Source organism: Oreochromis niloticus, linkage group LG11 (genome assembly GCF_001858045.2).
Source record: "Oreochromis niloticus isolate F11D_XX linkage group LG11, O_niloticus_UMD_NMBU, whole genome shotgun sequence".
Lineage (NCBI taxonomy): Eukaryota > Metazoa > Chordata > Actinopteri > Cichliformes > Cichlidae > Oreochromis > Oreochromis niloticus.
The window spans coordinates 16,153,993-16,173,835 of NC_031976.2; the positions used below are offsets into that span (position 1 = coordinate 16,153,993).

Below are 19,843 nucleotides of genomic sequence, written 5' to 3' on the forward strand. Positions count from 1 at the left end.
TGTATCAGGTTTATCTATCAGGTGCTCAGTAAATTCCATCCCCGAGAAGATTTTTTTTTAATTAGGAACTTGAAGAAATACTTTTTGCAAATTAATAGTGTGTGCATTAATAGTTAATGCACACACTACATTAGTGCATGCTTGTGGAGCACAACTCTTGGATGTGTATTTCATGATAATATGGTTGCACTCACCTTTCTTCTCACCTGGTGTTTGATGAGCGCAAGGGCTGGGTGAGCATAATGTGACTTTCTGTTCAGTTTGATATACAGTTTGATACACCTTTTCATATGTGGGTTGATACAGCACGTTGATGCAATTTGGTGTAATAATTAGTGTGACAGTTTGTCTGTCACAGTTGCGTTTTCTTGTGCTTTTGTTTAGTTTTAAGGATCCCATGTACTGATTTGTTGTTAAGACAGTGTTATAGCTGAATAAATAGAATATTCAGCAGATTAGTTCATTCGATTTTCCTTCGTGTATGTCTTTAGTACCCCATGTTTAGCCTGCCACAGGTGTTGGTTATGGAGCAGCTGCAATAGCACTGTAGACTTTAAGCCATACTTAAGATTTGTCTTCATATCAAGATCTTATTGAAGCGATTGTGTATGAATCAGCCACATTTTATTTTATAGTTATATATAAATGAAATATAACTTTAAAATAATGTATTAATTGCATCAGTGTTTTACATTGGAAATCATAAAAGGCAATTTATTACTACATACAAGAGAACATTTACAGGCAATATTTTTTTAAAAACAGATTTTGAACATTTTGACGAAGGACACAAATATTAATCATATTTAGTAATTTTCTCACTAAACTTTAAATCATCTGTGGGTTCTGGAGAAACGGCTGGAAGCAGTTTGAATATGAGAAAAAAACATTAAGACAACAGATTAGTAGAGATTAGCAATGCCACCAAGAGCAGAAAACTTGCACTTGTACTGCTGGCGCTGTTGCAGAAGTCACCCTGGCAGCAGTTAAGTTCTCGAATGAATCCTTTCTCAAATACAGTTTTTGGCTTTTGGCAAAAAAACTTGGAGATGCAGCCCTTTGCAGTTGCCTGTGCCCCTTCTGAATTCACTGAGGAAATGAAAAGATTTTTGCTACACTGCACTTTTTAACAGAGGAATCTCTGAATATTCTTATGAACCAAGGAAGAAGAAACCTGTTACCTGTTGCTGAGAAGCAGAAGTCCTCATTTTTGTAGCAGTTATGCGTTTTTTTTGCAATTTTGTTGATCACAGTAGAAACACTTTTTTCCGTTCAGAGAGACGATATTGCCAACTGTGAAATATAAAAGCATATGTAATAATTAGAGAAGAAAGGATGGATTATGAGGTTGAACCCTTAATTCCTTTTTCAAAGTTAATTCATCAAGTGGGTTTTTCCCAGCTGATTAACAGGTTTAACAGCAAATATTACTGATATACAAAATACAGGGACTCATCTCTTATTCATTTTGGACACTTTTTGCTCATGGAACAATGCCAGTTCAAACAATAACATCCAAATACTGAGAAACACAATGAAAGTTACCAGAGATTTACCAGAGAAGGCCAGAACTGCAACACTTGGTGGTGAAAAAGTTCCTGCCGACTCCAGTGCTGAAAGAGCCCTCATCACAAAATCCAGCACAAGTTTTCACTGTGAGATCAACTTTTGAACCACCTGCAGCCAAAGAGTAGCCATTGTAAATTGGGCTAGTGCAAAGCTGATTAAAACAAGAACTATAAAATACTATACCTGCATATGTAATCTGTCTGATTGAAGCACACTGAGTACTGAAAGAACATTCTGTTATCTTATTGCAGTTTTCAGAGGATTCCCCTATGCAATCATAACATTTCAGTGCACAGGCTGACAAAACACAAGATATGAAAAAATAAAGTGAAGTTAAATCAGTGTTTCTTTCAACATTTGTACTAAGCATGAACATATTCTTAAACATTCAGGATAATTTTAGACAATTTGACAAGTATTTTAAAATAGGTCTAAAGTATATGTGTTTTAACAACATCTGGGAAAAAACACAGCAAGCAGATGGAGAGAGGAGAGAAAACAGAGCAGAAGAGACAAAGAGAGGCAAACAAGAACAAAATGGAGATCCAAAATGTAATTATTGCTCATGATTAAATGCAACAGTGGTATACAAATGCAGAGAGTGAAAAGATGCCACTGAAGAAGTGCTTCATGGAACACCCTATAGTCTAAGCCCACATAACTAAGGGATCATTGATGGTCATCTGATCCAGCCCTAACTATCAGAATCCAAATCAGTAACAATCTGCACTTTGTGAAACACAACTGCTAGCAAACTTCAATGATTTGCAATCCATGTCATTTGTGCAAAACTAGAAACATCTTGTCTCAGAGTGAAGCTGAGAAACTGGTTGTCATGTCATAAATTCATCATTTATTACTCTTTGGCTTTTTTAGCTGGTAATTCATTAGTTTCAGGTTGTCTTAAAAACTCCATGAAAAGCCTTCTCTTATACTGGCTTTTCTTCATTAGCTTCATGTTAAATCCAAAATTGAATTTGAAATTTTTCTCACCACATACAATGTCTTGAGCCCCCATCTTTTATTAAAGGTCTCTCAGACTGCTGTTTTAATTGTGGTTTGTGCGGTGTTACAACGGGAGGAAGCCTTGGGTTTTTAGGACTTTTGTTTTGTTGAAATAGTTCCTAGTTTTGATTCATGAGACAAATACACTATCTGCGTTTAAGATTAAGGAACAAAACTTTCCTTTTTGCTAAAGCATATAGTTGAGATTGGATCAGGGGTCCTAAATCCTCCCTTAGTTATTCTGCAATAGGCCTATTTCTTAGTATTTCTTCTTTACTCACTATGTGTTTATGCACCATTCTATATTTAATCATTACTCATTGTTCATTTCTGGCTCTCTTCCACAGTGTGTCTTTGTCCTGTGTTTCTCCCTTGACCCCAAACCTGTCAGATGGCTCAGATGGAAGCCTTGCCTGAGCCTGGTTCTGCCTAAGGTTTCTTCCTGTTAAAAGGGAGTTTTTCTTTACAACTGTCACCAAGTGCTTGCTCAAAGGTGGTCGTTTGGTTGTTACAGTTTCTCTTTATTGTTATAGAAATAAGCCGCCTTGAGGTCACTGTTGTTATGGTGCTATATAAATTAATTGAATTAAATTGAATTTACATAACAGATACGTTTTTGCTAGCTAAGCACCTTGACCACCAGCATGTGTGATGTAGAAAATATGGGGTATGTAAAAGTTTATAATAAAATAACTCCTTTAGGACATTAGCAAGTGTAAGGGCAAGAAATGTGTGATTGTGACAAAAAACAAGCCACCTCTCCATAATTGTAATTTCATTATAATAATATATTATGTTAAATGCTCTGGTTGTTCAAATATTTTAATTTCTTTAGTGGTTTCAAAATAATGTGTGTCCCAGTCGCCAAACAGACACAGTACTGAAAGAGTAGTTACTCCTCCATTGCACCACAAGAGGGGGTATCTCCTAAATTGAGCAAACGAATATATATATATATGTATCCGTATATATGTATATATATATATATATATATATATACATATATATATATATATATATATATATACAGGATGCTTCCTGTTATGCTGAATGTTCCGGTAAAAGCCGATGCCCCACGTGTGATTATTCCTCCGTCTAGATAATAAGTATCTTCAGTATTCATGCAGATTCTGCTGGAAGACCCGTCTCTGCTAACAGGTTATGGGCCCAGGAAAATGTTGAGGCTATGCCAGGGGAAAGTTTACCACCAGAAAAGTCGCAAAGTACAGCGTGTTCGGTGAGGACTAGCATGCTAAGTTAGCACCATGAGTAAGCATGCCGGTGAACCCAGTGGCCGATGGGCAAGGTTGGTTTTTGATGGAGATGAGAAGAATTATGAATTGTGGGAGACAAAATTTTTGGGACATCTTAGATTACAAGGTCTAGATTACAGGCGAGACATGTCAGACATAGTCTGTTTTAAGTGTCACTGTAGAAGCAAGACCCATTGAGAGTCGACTTGCAGGAGACAACAACGGAATGATGAAGCGTGCACAGCCTCGGAGGAGGGCGGCAACGCAGAGAGCACCTATGTCTTCTGGATGAGCGATGACTATGCGGAACCTCAAAAGCCACAGGACATCAGGACCAAAGGCCTGATGGTGGATACTGGTGCAACATCACACAGCCTGAACGATAAAACAGCGTTCAAGAAATCTAATGACGACTTCCAGCTGGGAACACACTGAGTGGAATTAGCTGATGGCACCAGGTGTAAAGGAGTGGCTGAAGGCAGAGGAGATGCAGAGGTGTGCTTGATTGACAGCAGAGGGAGACAGTGTAAAACAACACTGAAAGACGCTCTATACATTCCTCATTTCCACAGAATATCTTCTCTGTGAGAGCGGCCACTGCGAATGGAGCTACTATCATCTTTAAGAAAGGAAGGAACGTCCTTCAACACAGAGACGGTACAAAGTTCTACATCCATGAGCACAACAGACTTTATTACCTTGAAACTGTAAGTGAGTATGATAAGTGTAATAATTGTTTTGATGTGCAGACATGGCACGAAATTTTGGGACATTGCAATCATAGTGACATTCTGAAGTTACAAAATGTGGTTGAAGGTATGAAAATCAAGGGGAAAACAGACAACCAAAGTTTGAACTGTGAGGTGTGTATCCAGGGAAAATTTGTCCAGACTAGGAATAGAAACCCTGACAGAAGAGCCGAGAAACCTCTCGAGGTGGTACATGCGGATCTAGCAGGGCCGATAGATCCAGAATCACGAGATGGACACAGATATGCATTGTTGTTTACCCATGATTTTTCTGGTGCAGTATTTGTATATTTTCTCAAAAACAAAAGTGAAACAGTGCAAGCAACTGAAATCTTTTTGGCCGATACAGCCCCACACGGGAAGGTAAAGTGTATCAGGTCAGACAATGGCACAGAGTTCATGGCAAAGAGTTATCAGGCATTGTTAAACAAACATGGAATAAGACATGAAACTTCAGCCCCATATTCCCCTCACCAGAATGGTACAGCAGAATGTGGCTGGAGAACACTTTTTGATATGGGAAGGTGCATGCTTATTGAGAGTACCGTACCAAAGGAATTATGGACATATGCAGTTCAAACAGTGGCTATTGTGAGAAACAGGTGCTTTAACAACCGGACAGGACAGACACCTTACTTTTTGCTGACTGGGCGGAAGCCTAATCTATCCAGAATGCGAAAGTTTGGGTGTGAGTGTTATGCTTACAAGCAAGACAAGGGGAAGCTCAATTCTAGGTGTACAAAAGGGATTTTTGTAGGCTATGACAAAAACAGTCCAGCATACAAGGTTTATTTCCCAGACAGCTCTAAAGTGCAAAAGTTTAGGCTGGTTAAGTTTGTAACCAAACACAATGAGGAAAAGCAAACACAAACTGATACGACATCTGAGGATGAGGACATAAAGGTGAGGGAGAGACCAAACGTGAACAGGGAAAGCCCCAGTACCAGTTCACAGGAACCAGGTACTGACAACCAACCAGAAGTGAACAGTCAGACGCCACTTAGTGATGAGACTGAAAACTCCAGAAGGTATCATTCTAGAACAAGAAAGAAACCAGATTATCTAAATGAATATGAGTCAGGAGAAGACATTGATGATCAAGTGCTGACTAACATAGACTACTGATAAGTAACTCAGCCGTGACATTCAGTGAAGCTGTAAAGTCACCCAACTCTAAAGAGTGGAAAGCAGCTATAGATGAGGAAATGCAATCCTTAAAAGAGAACACCTTTACCCTAACAAGCTTACCTGAGGGAAAGAAAGCAGTGGGGGGTAGATGGGTATATGTGAAGAAAAACAGTGGTGATGGATCAGAAAAATATAAAGCACGGTACGTAGCTAAAGGTTACAACCAGTGCTTTGGGATAGACTATGACAAAACTTTTTCTCCGACTGCTAACCTGACAAGTATAAGAGTATTGATGCAGTGTGCGATACAAGAAAACCTGATTTTGCATCAGATGGATGTAAAAACTGCATAGTTGCATGCACCAATAGACTTTGAAGTTTATGTTGAGCAGCCGGAAGGCTATGAAGTAAAAGGAAAAACAGATGAGAAACTGGTCTATAAGCTGGAAAAGTCACTTTATGGGCTTAAACAGTCAGGCCGAAACTGGAACAGGACATTACATGACTATTTGATAGAGAACGGTTTCATGCAGAGTCCTGTAGATCATTGTGTTTACACAAGGAAAACAAGAAAAGACAAAGTGATCATGATATGGGTTCATGATATTATTATTGCAGCCAGTGATGAAAGTGTTTTGAAAACTGTGAAGGGAATGCTAACTGCAAGGTTCAAAATGAAAGATATGGGGAAACTCAAACATTTTCTTGGTATTGATTTTGAGCAAACCAAAGATTGTGTAAAAATGTCACAAGAGAGATATGTAGAAAACATACTGGAAAGATTTCAAATGCAAGACTGTAAACCAAGATCAACTCCTTGTGAACAAAAGTTGAACAACAATGATGATGCTGAGAAAATGAACAATGTCAGAATGTACAGAGAGGCAGTAGGCAGCCTTATTACTTGACCTCTTGCACACGACCAGATTTGAGTTTTGCTGTAAGTAAGCTGTCACAGCACTTCAAAGAACCAACTTTGGAACATTGGACAACTGTGAAACATGCTCTAAGGAATTTGAAACAATCAAAAGACAAGACATTGTGCTATAGGAAAAGTGACAAAGATTTGAGAGTACAAGGTCACAGTGACTCAGACTGGGCTGCAGATGTGACTGACAGGAGTAACTACAGGTTACTGCATAAGCCTGAATGAAAAAGGTACTTTGGTGTCATGGTGAACAAAGAAGCAGCCAACTGTTGCCTTGTCAACTTGTGAAGCAGAGTACATAGCTTTGGCAGCAACAACACAAGAATATTTGTACTTGACACAACTGTTGCAAAGCATGTATGAGCATCAAAAGGGACCACCAAAGCTTTTTGAGGACAATCAAGGGACTATTGCATTGGCAAAGAATTCTGTTAACAGACAGAGGTGTAAGCATATCGATATCAAGTATCATTTTGTAAGATCAACAGTTAATGCTGGAAATTTGATATTGGAATATTGTTCGACAGGTCTGATGGTGGCCGATGTTATGACAAAGCCAGCAACAAAGGGGAAGTTATTGAAGTTTGAGAAATATATGTTTGGAGTGTAAACAAATAGTAAAGAAAAAGAAACTGTTTCTTTTGGAATGCATGTAAAGCTGACAATATGAGTGCAAGTGGGGGTGTTGAGCTAGTTAATAGGTATGCCCTCATTGTCATCTGATCTGATTTTATTTTGAAAGGATGCTTCCTGTTATGATGTGGAGTATACTCGAGAGTTCAATAAACAAAGTCACATTGGTGTGAATGTTCCGGTAAAAGCCGATGCCCCACGTGTGATTATTCCTCCATCTAGATAATAAGTATCTTCAGTATTCATGCAGATTCCGCTGGAAGACCCGTCTCTGCTAACAGCTAACCTTTGAACATGCTATTATCAAAAATTGTGAAATGAATGGAAAGATATTGTGATAAGATTCTCTGCTCAAAGTGACCTGCACACAGTTCTAATGTGTGGGGAGGTCATTTATACAAATGTAATGGCATTCTCTTCCTGCAAAGCTACAAACAAGCTACATTAATTACACGTATTAATTGCATCTAGGTGCTAAACGAGGTGCTAACCAAAAATTTTGCACACTGGTTAAGAACTGAAGAACCGCAGGTCATACTGCTAGTGACACAACAAATGAATAGCCCTCTGTAAATATAATTTACAGGTGACTTACAGAACAGGTGTGCTCTAATAAAGCGCATGGAGGTTGCAGTATGACATAAGTAAATGAAATTAGCTTGAAATTAATTGAGCTACACATATTAAGTTACACAAAATACCACGCTGTGTTGTAAGGGGAAGAGGAAGTGATGCCACCTGGTCTAGATTTCTATAAGGATTATTTATTTATTTATTTGAAAGAAAAGCGTTTTTGTTCAAGATTTAATTAAAATTTACTTACATTTAGGGAACAGCACAACCCCAATGGTCAGCATAAGGAGATGCATTTTGAGATGGTCACATACAATTTAGCTCTTTTCTTTTAGTTTCTGTTAAGATTGTAAGCAGTTCTTATGAGAGGGGGTTGTCTTTTTCCTCAGACCACTCCTCCATTCCTCCTTTGATGACAGATTTTTTTAAGCGTCTTAAAAAAGAAACTGAATATGAAGCCATTGTAAACTGAATTAAATCATTTACATAGCTTACAATTAGTTCAACAGTTTATGACTCAATACACTAAACTTGCAATGTTAAACAACCATGCATTTGAATAAAACTTAACTTGTATTATTATTTTGATTTCACTGTTCCATCAAATAATTATTTTCATAAACAGACTTGATGATAACCATTATTTAAAACCTATACCAAGGTTTAATTCCTTGGTCTGTTTAAGCTCACAGCAAATATGTCAATATAAAGTCAATGTAAAACAAAACTGTTTTCTTTTAAGGAACTGAAAGCTTCCCCAATGCACATTTGGTTTCACTGTTACTGAAATGTCAGTTTTTACTGTCAAACTGTTCATTTGCAGAATTACCCTTCTTCTTTTGCAAAGACCTTAAAAAGACAGGAGCACAATTTTTTTTATCTCAGAAATGTTAGCCATCAGCACATCACAACTACAACTACACAATCAAAAAGGACTTAAATATTCTTACATTTTTCTTAGTGTTACTTAGAGTCTCACTTACTAGTCACCCTTAGTTTTCAGCACAGGATGTAAAAACATTAAATTTTCTTGAGGGTCGGGGACAGGGCGAAGACTTTTTCATGTCATGCCTGCTTCAAAATTAGATAAGTAAATGAACTGCATTTGCACAAACCCAAATTAAAACTACAGCTTTTCAACATGTTGATGGCTTTAGACTTACAGACCAATGTTCTCATCTAATCCATCAGAAAACAAACATATATTTCTAACTGGCAGTAAAATTGCAGTATGTGCATTTGTTGTGTCTCTCAAAAGCCCTCCTTTCACCTTGTTACATCTTAATTACAGCTTAATTTATATCAGTATCTTATTAAATGATTATGAAATGAAAAAAAAAAAGCTTACAACATGTCAATACAGTAATATAAACAAAATAAAAAAGGCCCACCACTAGCTTTAAAAATGTTATTTTTTAATCTTTTGTTCATTGTAGTAAAAACGGGTTCTTACTTTATAACATCATTTTTGTGTGTATTTCTGGTAACATTTCTTTTTATTTCATGAACATTGAAACAATTACATGAAGGAAACTTCATAATCACTAAAACATTGTTTTAACGAGTAACTTTACACAGTCAAACTTTTTGACTAAACTACATTCTCTATACCTGCAGTAGTAGTGACCTACAGTTGGGTTGTTAGGTGGCATCACCCATTACATTAACAGTGATCATGCATTATACGACAGATGATTGTCATTGAAGCAGGACAGAAGATGAAGTGGAGGAAGGCCAGACAGTAAAACAGGAAGGTGTGAGCTCAGAAAAGGATATACCAGCTTTTGAGAAGCCTGAGCAAGGACAAAATTACAACACCCAAAATATATTATGGACGAGCGGTATGAGCTATGGCTCTGAAGTTGTGAGAATTTGTTTCCTTGACACAAACTGCAGTCAAGGGCAGCAAACTGCTCATCAACACAGGCCTTCCGTGGTTCGACTGATTGAGGCAGCCTTGTTGCACTCCTTCCAGATGGTTTTATTCTTTCCCCCCTCATCAGAGACACTGAGATCATATGTAAATTTGATGGACTACCTGATCTTGATGAATCTGTCTCAAGTTACAGAACTGGTGATATTAATTACCCAGTCTGTCTGGATCCTAGGGTATAAAGTCATAACAGGAACAAAGATTTGCTGAGGAAATTTTTCAGCTCAAGAATGTTTTCAGTTATAACATTTTCATGTTGAAAACAGTTTCAACACAATTTCAGCAGGATTGAAATTAAACTGATAAAGCAAGGAGAGGTACAGTTTAATGCACTTTTAGCAAATATTTCATAATAATAATAATAATAAAATCAGCAGTTAAAGAAATCAAATTTTAGCTGATTATGTACTCTACATGTATTCATTTTGCACAAACCCATGTGTATTCTGTGTTCAGCTGAAATGTTTCCTTGCTATACATTGTAATGCCAAACAATTATTCTGTTTTTAGTAAGCAATCAAACAATAATTGGACAATTAATAAAATACAAATTATTCCAAACTCATATCTTGTTTCTTATGTGTGGTGGGTGCCTTCATCTTCCTCCTGCTCAACTCTTCAAAAACTGGTATGTCCTCCTTTGAGCTCTCACCTTTCTGCTCTAATGCCTGCCCACTTCAAACTCATCACCTAACAGCAATAAGCCTGACTGACGTCAACATTTTTGAGTAAAATCCTTTCTACTTCAGTCAAGTTTTTTTTGTAAGTTTCTAAACTCAAATGTTAACTACTGTCAGAACTTACAAATCTGTATTGAATTGACATGAGGATTCGGATTACAGAGTAAATTTTACATTAAAATGATATACTTGCTGTTCAGTTTGTTGCTTTTTGTGAGAATCAGGGGCCACAGTGTTGTTTTTTTGTGCAGCCAATTCCCTCGTTGCTGGGTTTCAAAAATGACGGTTTTGATTTTTGTGATTTTCGTCATGGTTTCATGACTGAGTGATGCCACTGACAAGCCAGTCAATGGCATGCAATCTTTTGACATCACATTTCGGATTGCCTTGGATTGCTTGGATTCTAGGTAGAGTAGGTACTAAGAAAGTACCTGCTACCAGGTATTAAAACCTAATAGAAAACCCTGAAAACTGTGACAAGCATTAGGTACTAGTGGAAAGAGTGGAGTTTTCATCTATGCAACCACGCAAGAAGGCACCTGGCTTTCCTACATGTCTCCTGCCTTGGCAACATCACCAGCTGCCTTTCTACTCAGTGCTCATTCCCAGGTGCTCACTGCGATACCACAGTCCCCCAGTTCGGTTTGGCAACTTCTGGAGGAGAGCCAGTCATCTCAGCCAATCCCCTGGCTCTGGCTGATGAGATGTGACCTGTCCTCAGGGGAAAGCCAAAGTCCCAAGTCTGCTCTACACCCTGCAAATGGAAGAGGTGGGTCCTGGTAAAGGGTAGCAAGGGACATACCAGATGCTTACGCCATCTACCAAAGCCATTAATGATTAAGCTAACAAACAAATTTGACCCAATGGAAAATGTGGATGCTGTTCTGTGCATCACCACCTGAGTGATCACTTAAGTTCTGCCAGACTTTCTCTTCCAAAGTGAGGGGATGCTTCTGCTTTCATGGCTACTGCAGAGATGCCTCTCGTTGAGGATGAGGAAAGTTTTGACACTGAAGATGGAATGGCTCCCCCAATTTCACTCCTTAACCTGCCTCTCTTGTCATAGCCTGTCATTCCACAACCTGAATGATGCATCTCAATTCTGATGATGATTTAAGGCTATAACAGTCATCAAAAAATAGTATAACAAGTGAGTGCTTTTGTCCAATGCAGCATCAGGTTTCAGTACTTGGCAGTAATTACCTATTACTGTGTATTTTTTACACTGCAATAAAATTTTAAAGGCAAAAAAAACCTCCTGGCAAATCCCATGTGTGCTAAGTCGATGGTAGCAAGAGGGAAGTTTTTTTTTTAAACAATCCAGATCTGAACATGGACGCCTTTAACAATACAAGTGTTTTCAGTGTACTAACTACATTGTTCTTGTCACAAATCAGTACAATCAGTTGATAAATATATATTAATTATAGTAATTAATTACTATAATTATTTTAATATTTGAGTCAGAATTCAAATAATTCAATTAAAACTTTTAGTAGTTACTTTAATCCCAAAAGGAAATTAAATCCCAGAAAACAGGTATTCCACCAACAGTGCTATTATCAGTGATGAGTGGAGAGCCTACAAGAATGTTTTGACTGACATGGGGTACAGACATTACATGGTAAATCACAGGAGGTGGTTTGTAGGTCCTCAATCTGGCAGTCATAGACAACATATCGAAAGAGCTTGGATGACCAACAAAGGACATGTCCATAGACTGGCAATCGTACTGAGATGTTGTTGGAGGAACACCTCATGGTTTTTGAATGGTTATCTTGTCTTGGTTGACGAATCACAACACGCTGATGGACCACTGGGACGCTTATTCAAAAATATAATTGTTAATTGTTAATTGTTAATTTATTTCAAACATGTAAACAATATGCAGGTACATTTAGAAAAGAAAATAAGAGAGAGAAAAAAACTATACAAAAATCAATACATTTCAATATTGCTACCATTCTGATTAATTTACATGTTGAAAGGGAGTGGGAAGAAGTAAACACTTATTTAATCCCACCCTTTTGCCATAAATTATCAGTTAATATTTAGTCAGCTTCCTTACTGATATAATTTGTAATAAAAATAGTGAACAGATTTCTGATATACTATATACTATAATATCACATCATGAATTTTTTTTAAATAGAGACATTCACTTAATTTCAATATTTTCCCTTTCTTTATAGTTCGAGAAGATCATATTTTTATAACTCTTTTTGAACTGTTTTATGTTTGGACATTGCTTTAATTCCATATTCAAACTGTTCCACAGTTTCACTCCATGCACAGAAACACAAAAGTTTTTTCTTGTAGTACGTACCTTCCCTGTTTTGAAGTTACAAAAGCCCTTAAATTATAACTTCCTTCTTTCAAAAAAAACATACTCTGAATATTACCTGGCAGTTTTTTTTTTTTTGCTTTGAATAGAGTTTGTGCTGTTTGGAATTTCACTAGATCGTCAATTTTCAATATTTCAGACTGCAAAAATAGTGAGTTTGTATGATCCCTATAAGCTGCATTGTGGATGATTCAAATTGCTGTTTTTGAAGAGTAAAAAGTGAATGTAATGTGGTTTTATAGTTGTTGCCCCAGACCTCTGCACAATAGCTTAAGCATGGTGAAACCAGTGAACAGTAGAACATTACCATTTTTGATGGTAATTACATGTTATTTCAAGCACTGATTGTAATTTAGGTCTAGGTATAATAAATAGTGACATGTTTTACACTTTACAACAAGGCTCCCTTTGATAACTGTGGATATTTGTAATGCATTGACAAAGTGCTATATTATATGCTAAAAATGTTTACAAGTGTCTGAAATGTTTAATATAGGAACTCTTGATGAAATATATATCTTAACAGATCTGGCAAGAAACTGGTCAGGATTTTCTCTTTCTCAACCTTAATTCATGCATAATAAACAGTTATAAATGATTTATAAAGTGTATACAGAGTAAATAATAACATATTTATAAACTGCTTATTAGCCATGTAGAAGGGGAGTCTTATTGTAACATGGTACTCTATTTCATAAGTATAAGTATTACTAGTATTTACAATACTTTATTATTATTATTATTATTATTATTATTATTATTTATTTATTTATTTATTTATTTTAATCATCATCCTGCTCTATCACATGCACCCTAGCCCCTCCTTCTACTAAAAAGCACTAGCCACCCCAGTACCACTTGTTAAGGTTGTTGAATGCTTTGTACTCCTTGTGCCTACGCAAATAATCACAGCTCAGGCATATATGCTCAGCCCAAAAATAGGCCTTTTTTATTTTAAAGTCCCGCCTCCACTCAAAGTACCTGAGGTACATCTCCTCATCCTTGTCCAGGAGCAGCAGGTAATCTGCCAGTGTCTGGGGCGAGGTGAAGTCTTCCACATGAATGAAGGCATCTCCCTGGATGAAATTCTCGTAATTCTGCCTGGGTGGGCCAAGAACCACTGGCACTGTCCCCACTAACAGTGGGTTGTACAGTTTCTCAGTAATGTAGTCCTTGTGAATGGAGTTCTCAAACGCCAAATAGAACTTGCAGCTGGTGATGGTGGGGAAATAGTCTTGGTCAGAGATGTACTTCCCAAAGGCTCGTCCATATGTTTGAATCTCCACATGTTTGCTCAACTCATTGTAATATTTCACCCGCTTGTGGTTCTGGTTCCAGTTGCTCACAATCCAGCAGATCAGCTTGTTTTTCTTTGGTGGTATAAAATTTTCTTGACTCTCTGCTGGTACGATGTACCCATACGGCACTTGAATGTCAGCATCCTGACGATAATTGAGAGTCAGGTTGAACAGGTTCTCTAACCCAGTCAGCTGGGATGAGTGTGACGGTGACTCTGCATTCATCCATATCCACTTCTGGAATGATGGCCGCTTGTACTGTGGGAGATTGGAAAGGTCAGTTCTAATGTCTCGGTGATGTATGATGACCCCATTTGCTTTACTGTAGAAATTCTTGTCTGCTGTGATGAAGCAGCCATCAATATTAAAGAGTGAGCTACAAATGTTCAGGTTGAACGTTCTTCCAAAGGGCCACATCCAGATCAGCACAATGGTCACATTTTTATTGATCTTGTTGGAGAAAAGGTTCAGGTCAGATTCTGTTAATATTGATGACTCTAGGGGACCTGGTAACCAGCTAGTAGTTGGTTTAAAATACAAAAAAAACAGAGTCACAGAGCATCCCAGTATAAAAGCACTGAGCAGAATCGGTCGCAGGATTCTGTGAAAAGGTCCAGTTTCCATGATCTTTCCTAAAAAGGGAAAATCAAAGGGGGAAAATTACAAAACAACAAACTCATGCTCTGGAGATGAGATCAAGCTGGGCATCTAATCCTGTTAGATTTTGCAGATGTCACAATTTAATAATATCTACTTGACACTGAACAAGATTTTATAGCCTATTTAAATACTCACTGTTAATAATTTACACTGCACTGTGTGTAAAGCAATACCTTCAATCCATGCTCAAAAAGAAAAAAAATTGAAAAACTTTCAACAACAATCTGATGGATTTTACTGAATGTTGAAATCCATGTAAGAGAAAACGTTCAAATACAGTCGGAGAAATAATTATTAGATCTCTTGAAAAATTTGTAAATATGCTCACTTAAAGAGAAATTAACATTTCAGCTCCCTCAAAAAATATTATGGAGGTCTGGAGACTGGCTCGGTTGCTCCATAGCCATAAGGTGCTGCTGCCTTGGTGGTATAGTCTGGGTCATTGCTGGAAAAAAATTCATGACCGACCTTCAGTGTTCTAGCAAACTTAGGATAAGCCTGTACATGTGCCTTCTTGAGCAGGTACTGCAAGTCATTTAACAATGTATTACCAATGGTGTTCTTGTGACTGTAGTCCCAATTGTATTTAGATCATTAACAAGCTCCTCAGTCAGTCACCTTTCTCAAGATCCTCCTCATCACATGAGGCAAGGTCAGGATCAAAACAAATTTTTTTTATTATCATTATACAAAAAATACAACATTGTACGCAGTTTCATTCAGTGAAAAGACATTGATCTTATTAGCTTACTAAACATTCTTTTCCTATGTACAAATATTAAAAAGAGAATGCTTGTGGTGGAAAAAATGCAAGGTAGTGAAAGGAAGCATAAATTCAGTGTTCATTTATTATTCATAATTTATTATTGGCACTTGCCTAGGGGTGTGAGCTGTAGGTTTTTTGGCAGGTTTGTTTTGGCTTTTATTGTTCTGGACCTCATCCCTTAGGCCAGAGGTTCCCAAAGTGTCTAGGGGGGGCGCAGAGCCATTGCAGGGGGGGGCGCTGTATGAAAAGAAATAAAAAAAGAAGAAAGCTTGGACACTGCTAGCATAATGGACAGGTTTTTGACGGGGCTCCCACACAAACGCAAAGCAGGAGATGAAGCATCGCCAGATATGTTTCCAAACCAACTTCCTTCCAAGCCAAAGACTAGAAAATATGGTGAAGCACATCTTCCCTTTGGCTTCACCTGCACAAGTGCCAAGGTAGGTCTCCCCTGCAGAATTGGTTTTCCCTGCGTCGGGAGCACGCGCTGGACTCTTCAAATCACGGACAAACAGTATCCAACATTCTTGATTTTTAGTTCACAAACACTTCTTGTACTCCTGACATTTTGGACATGTTAGCTCTTTATACAGTAAAGTTACAGTGGGATACAAATAATATCAGGCTGATCCTGTCATGATTTGTTCCCCCGGTTCAAATCACAGACAAACAGTATCCCACAGCTGTTTTTGTTTTTGAACCCATTTTGCACAGAGAGGCATTTTTTGAAAAATGTATTGATAGCAATGTTGAATATTATTACACAGGAAAAAAAACAACTACACGTAAAATAATCACACCGTGATGCCTCTGCCTTTTTAAAGGGAGGGACAGTAACTGCGTGTATGTAAGCGTGTAAAAACTGCAGATAGTCAGATTAACAGTAACAGTATTTTGTCTATCTGCCATTCTGCAATTCATCTCATGTAAACAATAACGTGGCGTACAGCATGACGTGAAAAGAGGCACATACCTTCAATACATTTTTCAAAAAATGCCTCTCTGTGCAAAATGGGTTCAAAAACAAAAACAGCTGTGGGATACTGTTTGTCTGTGATTTGAACCGGGGGAACAAATCATGACAGGATCAGCCTGATATTATTTGTATCCCACTGTAACTTTACTGTATAAAGAGCTAACATGTCCAAAATGTCAGGAGTAGTCATTACAAGAAGTGTTTGTGAACTAAAAATCAAGAATGTTGGATACTGTTTGTCCGTGATTTGAAGAGCCCAGCGCGTGCTCCCGACGCAGGGAAACTAATTTTGCAGGGGAGACCTACCTTGGTACTTGTGCAGGTGAAGCCAAAGGGAAGATGTGCTTCACCATATTTTCTAGTCTTTGACTTGGATGGAAGTTGGTTTGGAAACATATTTGGCGATGCTTCATCTCCTGCTTTGCGTTTGTGTGGGAGCCCCGTCAAAAACCTGTCCATTATGCTAGCAGTGTCCAAGCTTTCTTCTTTCTTTTTTTTTTCTTTTCATACCACGCCCCCCCCCCGCAATGGCTCTGCGGGCCCCACACTTTGGGAACCTCTGGGTTAACAGTTGGAACAGGTGATGTGTTTAGTGCAGTGGTTTTCGCGGTACACGCCATGCACTAATGTGCGTCAGGTGTGCCGTGGGAAATTATTTAATTTCAATTAATTGGTCCAAAAAATACAATTGAATAATTACTGCAAGTAATAAAATCATTGTTGGGCATCTGTGCTTTCAATGCACGGACTGGTAGTAATTTCTCTTTCATGTCAGTGGGTGGCAGTGGGTAGCATAATATGGTCTTGTTAAGTTAAGTTAAGAATTAGTGATGCGTGCGGTACGTGGCAGTTGCAGGACCCACAACAAAGATGGATAAATATTTGAAAAGTAAATTGCAGACTCCGAATTTCCCCTGGACAAAACTCCAGAAGAGCCTCGTACGAGTGGTGGTCAAAAGAAAGCTAAAACGGCGAGCTCAAGGCAATACACCGAAAGTTAGCTTTCAATTTGGATTTACTTTCACTGGAGATCCGATTGCACCAACTTGGTTATTTTTGGTGCGTGGGGAACAGCTCTGAAACAGTGCCATGGTCCCAAGCAACTTTTCATGCCATCTCCACAGAAAACATCCCTCACTTCAAAACTAGAACACAGACTATTTTGTTGAACATGCTGGGAAACAGGTAACTTTAATAAGAATGAGAAAAAATAGAAACCGAAAAAAAGTGGTTAAAAGTGGGTCGTTCGATCTCAAATAGGCATTTAACATTTCTTGCTAAATGGTCCATTGACCCACTGCAAGCCGTTTGTTCACACACTGAAATCTGAGGCAACAGATATCTCAACATGGATATCTCAAAAACTAGATAAAAGCCAGGAACTTTGTCTTTCACTTTCACTTTTTTTACCATCAAAAAGAATTTGGATTTTTAATTTGGGACCGATGTGTCAAACAATGTCTTAGGATTGGCTAGTTAAAATATATAATTTCTGTCTGTGTGTGTGTGTGTGTGTCTGTCTGTGTTTTTTAATCAACCTGTCTTGTAAGGTTGCATAGTTGAGTACACACTAATAACAAACAAAAAAGAGTACAAAGTTATATTTCACAATAATGAGTGCTGCAATAATGCAAAATAAACTGAGCGGACTGCTTTTCAACAAGACATTCTTAATCACAAAATTATTATTATTATTTTTATTTAAATTGATTTAATAAATGGAATGAATAAACATGACAATTTGTACAACAAAAAACATGAATAGGTGATACTCTAAATACAACACAGAACATAATTTTGTTAAATTAATGAAAGATTTCATTTTTGAGGACTGGGAAAGCCCGTCAGTTCCAAGTTTCAGTTATGTTCGTGCTGTCTCGCCAAATACCAGTGTTGTTAAGGAACATAAATATGTGTGGCCTTAGTGAGGACTGATTCAAGAGCTACGTATGAGAGCCAAAGATTCCACACCGCGCTCACAGCTTTGAGCTATCCACTCACTCTTTCTGAAACCATTTCCATCTAATTCCACATAAAGGAGCATTCATATCAGCACTTATCACAACCGCACGAGGCAAATAGGTCTAACTTTTTCGGAATTAAATTTAGTAAAAGTTGCAGTGAATTGCTGCTGCAAACTAGGTAATCACGTTTGTGTCGTTCTCCCCTTCCAAAACTTTGCGCTCTGAAAAGGAAAAGTCCTACATATTCATTCGTAAGCCTGACAAATTACAAAAGCTATTCTTATTTTAAGTGACTTCTAAGTAAGTTTACCTTAGCAGTTGGAGATACCTGAGCTCTTCATCGTTCCTATCTTTAATAACCAATCAGTAATCAGTCTTTCATCAGAAGGGAAGTCCGTTCACTTCTCACTAGGGTACATCACAGCTGTAATTTATATTGCAGAACTAACCTCCTCCGGAGCAGTGAATGATCAAGTTAAGAGATCAAAGCTATGAAATCACCGCCCACCAGCCAATCAGTTCTTCAGGAAATAGCCATAACCTTTCACGGAAGATTCCTCGAGCCTCTGTGCACTGGTTTAAAGTTCTGTGTTTCCTCGATGACTATCAATATTAAATATAGACTTCATTGACGTTTTCGTGGTCTCAAAGCATTTTGAAATTGAATTGCATTGTTCTATAAGTCTTTATATAGAATCCTAAAACAAAACCAGGGGCGATTTTAGCCTATTTTTGGGGGTGCTTCAGCACCCCCAAAGATTTCTTACTTTTTTTGACAATATTATCTGTTTTTGGGACACACTGCTAAAAATATAAAAAGCATACAGTACTTAATTGAGATGGAACATTTTAACAACAAAAGTATAGATGACCCGTCCCCCCTCCCAAAATGGTTTGTTCCAGGTCGGCTCTCCCCTACTACTCTGGCTCTAGCACCGTTGCTGCCACAGCGATAGTGGCTGAGACGCAGCGGAGCGGAGGTGTAAGTACCTGGCTTAAAACAGGACATTTTAGCTGCATTTAACCTTCAGTTACTCTTTATATAGTTAGGTGGAAGTCAGACCATCTTTCTTTTTAGCTGAAAAGCATTACACCCAGGTAACCTGCTGTGTTGAAAACGTGTTTCCCGACTATGTTTGCTACCCTACAATCCGTCCTGCTCTGTTGTAAAATCATTCACATTTGACCGTCCTGTTGCTCCCATTGTAATTTATACAACCTATTTAAAATGTAAAACTTGACATTGTCCGTAGCCTACTGTTGTTACCACTTTCCTGTTTGAAATGTAATGAGAGAAACTGGTTATTTTGTCATATGTGCATGTGCTGATATTGAACCCAAGGTACTAACTAGCTAACTGACTGGATGCCCATTAACCTTATAA

At 37.9% G+C, this 19,843-nt stretch overlaps 1 protein-coding gene and 1 long non-coding RNA gene across 3 annotated transcripts; both read right to left on the reverse strand.

Moving 5' to 3' along the window:
- Positions 1 to 705: 705 nt before the first annotated feature.
- LOC112848157 (uncharacterized) lies at positions 706 to 8,160 on the reverse strand. Of its 2 annotated transcripts, none has more exons than XR_003222110.1 (4): positions 8,089 to 8,160; positions 1,557 to 1,677; positions 1,182 to 1,293; positions 706 to 1,089 (listed from the first exon to the last, which is right to left on the reverse strand). It is a non-coding gene; the product is annotated as an uncharacterized LOC112848157 (long non-coding RNA). The 2 variants fall into 2 exon arrangements; XR_003222109.1 differs by lacking the exon at positions 8,089 to 8,160 and adding an exon at positions 1,753 to 1,875.
- Positions 8,161 to 13,590: 5,430 nt separating this feature from the next.
- LOC109204044 (alpha-(1,3)-fucosyltransferase 9-like) lies at positions 13,591 to 18,933 on the reverse strand. The gene is made up of 2 exons (XM_019364202.2): positions 18,770 to 18,933; positions 13,591 to 14,725 (listed from the first exon to the last, which is right to left on the reverse strand). The coding sequence occupies exon 2, from the start codon at positions 14,715 to 14,717 to the stop codon at positions 13,635 to 13,637; it is 1,083 nt and encodes a 360-aa protein (XP_019219747.1). The 5' UTR covers positions 14,718 to 14,725; positions 18,770 to 18,933; the 3' UTR covers positions 13,591 to 13,634.
- Positions 18,934 to 19,843: the final 910 nt, after the last annotated feature.

What these genes read in the sequence shown, in the direction of transcription:
- LOC109204044 (XM_019364202.2), bottom strand. Translation starts at nt 14,717, where the DNA reads ATGGAAACTGGACCTTTTCACAGAATCCTGCGACCGATTCTGCTCAGT.